Source organism: Ictidomys tridecemlineatus, chromosome 3, assembly GCF_052094955.1.
Source record: "Ictidomys tridecemlineatus isolate mIctTri1 chromosome 3, mIctTri1.hap1, whole genome shotgun sequence".
Classification (NCBI taxonomy): Eukaryota; Metazoa; Chordata; class Mammalia; order Rodentia; family Sciuridae; genus Ictidomys; species Ictidomys tridecemlineatus.
In genome coordinates, this window is record NC_135479.1 from 45,098,228 (window position 1) to 45,104,227 (window position 6,000).

A 6,000-nucleotide genomic window follows, 5' to 3' on the forward strand; every position below is an offset into this window, starting at 1 on the left:
AAAATACAAAATAGGGCCGGGGAAGGGGCTCAGTGGTCGAGTGTCCCTGAGTTCAATCCCTGGTACAAAAAAAAAAATAAAACCACAATGGGGCCGGTAGCTCACTAGTATAGCACTTGCTAGGCCCTGGGTTCAACTGACACAAACACACACACATACACACAATGGAACAAAGCTGAACACTGAAAACATCATGCTAAATATACAAATCAGTCATAAGACCACATAACCTATGAATTTATATATGAAATGTCCAGAAGAGAAACAAATTCATGATAAAATGTAGATCAGTAGTTGTACAGGGCAAGGGAAATGGGGGTGGGGGGAATATGGAAAGTGACCACTAAGAGCTTCATTTTGGTGTGATGAAATGTTCTTAAATTGCCTGTGGTGCTGGCAGCACGACTCTGAAAATAAACTGAAAACCACAGAATTACACACTTTAAGTGGCTGTATAATAATATGTCATTAAAGATTTTTTAAATGGGTGGGGGGAGGCAGAGCCGGGCATGGTGGCACACACCTGTAATCCCAGGGGCTTGGGAGGCTGAGGCAGGAGGATTGCAATGTCAAAGCCAGCCTCAGCAACAGCAAGGTGCTAAGCAACTCAGTGAGACCTTGTCTCTAAATAAAATACAAAATAGGGCTGGGGATGTGGCTCAGTGGTTGAGTGCCCCCGAGTTCAATCCCCAGTACCTGCCCCCCAAAAAAGAATAGGAGGCTGGGGGCTAGGGAAGAATAGAAGATTAGACAGAGGGGAGTGATGGGAGGGGAAATGGTATGGGGGTAGGAAGGAGAGTAGAATGAATTGGACATTAATACTCTATGTACATATATGATCACACAACAGGTGTGATTCTACATCATGTACAATCAGAATGAGAAATTATACTCCACTATGTATGATGGTTCAAAAAATGTATTGTCAGTATAACTAATTAGAACTTAAAAAAAAAAAGTAAAGAGGTGGACCTGAGCAGGACTCTGTAGGGTCCCCAATAAAACTGGAGTACAGGAAAGGCACAATGTCTCTCTCCTCTCTGAGAGGACCCACTTTCTCCCTTGAGAGTGTTCCCTTTCCTTTGTCCTATCCCTTTAATAAACTTGTGTGTGTTACTCTGGGAAAAAAGAAAAGATTCAAAAAAACAAAGAACCCAATAAGACAGACAAGAATAGTCTACAGAGAGAACCCAAGAGGAGTAACAATAAGCCCAAACAGATAATCACAAAACCCAAGTTTATAGCAACCTGTTTTGAGCCAAATAAAATTTCAAGTTAACCTTGAGAATTTTATTTGGGGAACATTTAATAGTATGGAAACCATGTCTCTCTCTCCCTAATTTCATTTTTATCTATTAATAGCTAAGCTCATAAACTTTCTCTGTTAAAAGCTGAAGCCAAGTGTCTCTTCTCTAGGGCTGGGGTTGAGTAGAGCCCTTGCCTAGCATGAGCAAGGTCCTGGGTTCAATCTCCAGCATCTCAAAAAAAATCAACAAAAAAGTGTCCCTCCTCACCTTGACAGAATGCCTGTGAGAGATTGGATTGATCAAAGGATCAAAGTAGAAAGCTGGCAAATCAGGATCCTCAGTTTTGATGAACACAACATTAGGAGTATGATACCTAAAATCAAAGGAAGAGTCAGCCAAAGTATCCTGCCTTAGTCCACCCTAAATATTAGCCTTTTCCTTTCCCACTGATGCACTCAGTTCTCTTACCAGGTGAGATGAACGTGATGTGGAAGGTTGTTGTATAGGTAAGGAAAAGCAATCTTATATTCAGTGCGGATAGGCTGCCGAATAATGATTTTGTTAATATCATTAAATTCATTCCAATCTTCATCCCTAGAGTACAAAATCAAGGATAAGCATAACTTACTAGTTTGGAAGTTATACCATAATCTCAAGAATCAAGTTTAAGGACTGAGAATGTAGCTCAGAAACAAGAGCATTTCCTTAGTACATACAAGGTCCTGGTTTCAATCAACACACACACACACACACACACACACACACACGTCTAATCTTCATTCTACCCAAAGTGCCTAAAACCTCTCTCCAACTTACTGTAGGTTGATGTCTCGAACAAGAGGTTCAAATTTGGGGCCTCCAGGAATGGCCATATTAAGCGCCTTGGAGGTAAAGAAGGCCTTTAGATCAAAAAGATAGAAGTAATTGTCGTCCACCAAATCTGTTAGGAGCTGATTGGCCAGGCGGTATAGAGTAGACATCATAGGCAGTGTGAACTGCCAGCGCTGGTAAGTGGAGCCATTAACATACCTAAAGGGGGGGAAAAAGGGAGTCCACAACAAGTAGGCAGTTTTTCAAACCATACCATCTCTTGTTCTTCAAGGACCCCCATTTCCAGAACTCTCATAGGTATCCACCCACTCCTTACTTTCTACTGTCTCTCAATGGCTGGTGATCATAAAACCAGTCCAACACAGGTGCATCCTCCTCAGGGTCCAACTCTAGCTGAATGGCTTCTAGAGGCTCAACATCTAAAATGTTATCAGCATAGTCCAAGGGGGGCTCCTCATCATCAAAAGGAGGGAAGCGCATCCTCTTAAAATGCCTCCTGTCTCTTTTTTCTCGACGCATCATGATCCACATTGACCTAGAAAACAAGAATATCACACATCAGTTTCCACCCACTGTGCCCCAACCACCACTCCCCATACCACACACCATAATTAGCCCTTCTCACCCCCACTGGGAGATATAGACTGGCTCAATGACCCAAGGAATCTCATTGACGAAGGAAATGGCTCCAGTGATATGGTACAGCACAGGCACATCCCGGATCTGTTCCCAAGGCATAGGCATATTCTCCAGGAGTTTGAGGACCGCATGGGGCATGTACTTTAGGGCACTATCACATTAAAAAGAGAAAAGACTTATCAGGAATGACAAGGTGTTGTGCTACTTATCCCATGCCAAAAAGAAACATGTTATCCCACTATCACATTCCACAGAAAATCCTGCCTTATAGTCCAAATTTCCCAACTTAACACACAGGCACTCAATGACTAGGAGTCCTGACTCCCAATCTCTAACTTCACCTTATGCCAATCTTCCTCTTAAACTTCACAGTACTACAATACTAGGAATCAGTCCCCTGAAATCAATAGCTATCCCTCTGAAGACAGTTTTTAGGGTATCTCACATTCTATTCCTCTGCACCTTCCATAAAAAATTATTCACCATACTTTACTGAAACTATTTGTTTCTCATGTCTATCAAAACACTAGCATGTACCCTACAGAAAGGAGATAATTTTTACCTGTATGTATTAATGCTGTATCCCCAGGAAAATTTTCTTTAAAAGTTACTTATTTTTATAGTATTGGGGATTAAACCCAGGACCTTGCACCCTGAGCTACAGCCCCAGTCATTTTATTTATTTTTTATTATCTTTAAAAAAAAAAAATATATATATATATATATATATATATATGGTTGTAGATGAACACAATGCCTTTATTTCTTTTTATGTGGTGCTGAGGATCAAACCCAGTGACTCACACATGCAAGGCATGTGCTCTACCACTAAGCCATAACCCCAGCCCCTTATTTTTTATTTTGAGACAAGATCTCACTAACTTGCTTAGGGCCTAAGTTGTTCAGGCTGAACTTGACCTTGTGATTCTCCTGCCTCACCCTCCTGAGTAGTTGGGATTAGACATGACCCAGGGGCTGAAAATGTAAGTGTTAGAGTGACTGCCTAGCATGCATGAGACCCTGGGTCCATTCCCAGCACTAGAAAAAAAAAAATTTTTCTTCTTTAACTAAAAAAACTTTCATGTCTAGCTTAGACTTGTTAACATTTGTGTCCAAATGAAACAGAGATTTGTTCAACAATTTGTTCTTGTACTCACTCAAGCTTAGAGGCACAGAAAAACAATAGTTCAAAGATCTCAGGAGTTAAATCCCCTAAACCTCAGAATTTTGGTCACTAGGAAGGTGCAGGCAGCCAGACTGCATAAAGTGTCACACTTATGGGCTTCAACCTGCTCATTGACAGGGGCACTTTATATTGGCATAAACAGGACAAACTAAAGTGCCAATCCTAGATTAAAAACAGAAATCAGCAATAAATTGCAATTGGAAGATCTGAGAATTATCACAGAATCCCAGTGATTTTCTTTCTCTTATAATTGCAAAGACAGGCTGTCAAAGAATGGTCCTGTCCTGAAACAACAGAGGACTTATCCAAGTCTATAATCTGTAGGACAGAGATAAGAGAAAGAGGCCAAACTCCAAATAAAATTATTTTAGTACATTGCTTACCCCAGATAGACTCTTTTGTCATGGCGAAACTTTCTGTTGGTCATGTCTCCGTGGTCTCGAATGATCTTCCTGACATGTTCTGGAGGCATATCTTCCTTCTGAGCATCCACAAATCCAAACTTCCGCTTTTCTGCATACCGTTTGGCCTGCAACTGCTGCCATTTTCTGGCTACAAAAGCATCTCAGTTTAAAGGACTGCACACTCTTAGCCTAATTATCTCCCACTCTTGCAGTAGGGTAAGCTCCATCAGGCCTTGTGAGAGAGCAGCACTCCCTGTTAATTATCTTGCTCCGTTTTATTCCGCCCCCCCCCCACATAGCATTTACCACTAACTGGCATATTTGTTAGATATTTAGGGTTTTTATTGTCCTTCTCTGTCAAAGCAATTTAAACCCTACAGGGGCAGGAGCCTTCTCTCCATCACAATTACACTCCCCATTGGATCAGCATCTGAAAATGAGACTCTTAAAAAACTTGACTGAATGAAATTAAATGGGTCTAATAAAGACTGACACCTGATGACATGCTCTTATTTTTAAGAGGATAGGTTCAAATCAGCCTGCGCGAGCGCGCATACCAGCCCGGTTCCGGTCCCCGTGCGCAGATCTCACCTTTCTCCTGCAGCTTCTCCTCTGACATGTAGTCCGGCAGCGGGGCTAGAGGGCCGGGCACTGGGTTACCCGGCCCTCGGTAAGGAAATACTCCGGCCATGCCCGGAGAATCTGGGGAGCGGCGGGAAACAAAAATTAACGAGCAAGGCCCGGGCCCTCAAAAAGCACCCCTGGAACGCGTCCGGAGAGACCCCACGGCCTACACTCTGGCCTCGCTAACAGCACATTCAGCCTGACGTGGCTCAACCCCTCCGACCGTTCAGCCTGACCCCAACCACGCCTCCCGCAGCCCAGCCCCGAAAACCCACCACGCACCCCGCAGCCCTTCACACAGACAGCCACTTTCTCCTCAACGCAATGGCGGCAAGCCTACGTCCGCTCCGCGTTCCCAACGCCGGAAGTGCGCAACCAGGGTGTAAAAGTTGACCCAATAGGCGCCGACGTGCTCAGATGGATAATCGAGAAAACCAATTAGAGTTGGAAGCTGAGCCGGAGGGGGCGGGTCTATAAGCGGAAAGAATTTGAGCCAGGAGGTGTGGCGGGGTCAGCCCCGCCTGGCGCGTTTCCAAGGCTGCTTCCCAGGCCTCTAGCAGAACTTAATAAGTAATTGTTCTTCCGTGTTGCCTTGCAAGCAACCAAAGGCGTCAGAATATTAATGAACTTGTCAACACTGTACATTGTTCCGTGTCTATTCTCATAAATGCAAACTTGATATGCAGTACTACCTCCAAGTCAATCAGTCCTTTGTTTACAACATTCATTCATTCCATCATCATTTATCGAGTGCCCATCGGGTACCAAGGATTTAGAATATCTGAGAAAAAGACAACTTTATTGAGCTCACGGAGTAGCAGGAAAGCGGTCAAAAACTTTGGCTTTCGCAATGCTGTGTGGTGGGAATTCCCCAGGAGGGCATTTAATCCAGCCTGCAAGGCTGGGGTTTTAACTCAGAGATAGAGTGCTTGCCTAGCAGGTGTGAGTCCCTGGGTGCACCCTCCACTCCCACCCCCCAGCTTCCTCCTCCTCCTTGCTAACTCAGGTAGGAGTTAACCAGTGACAGTTAATCAGTGAGCCTAGAAAAATAAAACATTCCTTGGGAAGC

The 6,000-nt window shown here is 43.7% G+C and overlaps 1 protein-coding gene across 3 annotated transcripts in view; it reads right to left on the bottom strand.

Moving 5' to 3' along the window:
• Positions 1-5,314, bottom strand: part of Prpf8 (pre-mRNA processing factor 8) — a 34,542-nt gene extending 29,228 nt beyond the window's left edge. For 2 of the 3 annotated variants that reach the window (XM_040269277.2, XM_005327904.4), the window contains exons 1-8: positions 5,214-5,314; positions 4,899-5,009; positions 4,287-4,455; positions 2,704-2,868; positions 2,395-2,613; positions 2,064-2,276; positions 1,716-1,841; positions 1,515-1,620 (exon numbers count right to left, since the gene is read on the bottom strand). In XM_040269277.2, coding sequence (XP_040125211.1) covers positions 1,515-1,620; positions 1,716-1,841; positions 2,064-2,276; positions 2,395-2,613; positions 2,704-2,868; positions 4,287-4,455; positions 4,899-4,998 — 1,098 coding nt within the window. In that variant the 5' untranslated portion in view covers positions 4,999-5,009; positions 5,214-5,314. Of the gene's footprint in view, positions 1-1,514; positions 1,621-1,715; positions 1,842-2,063; positions 2,277-2,394; positions 2,614-2,703; positions 2,869-4,286; positions 4,456-4,898; positions 5,010-5,206 lie in introns of all 3 variants that reach the window. The other variant, XM_021728159.3, reaches the window with a different exon arrangement.
• Between the last annotated feature and the right edge of the window lie 686 nt (positions 5,315-6,000).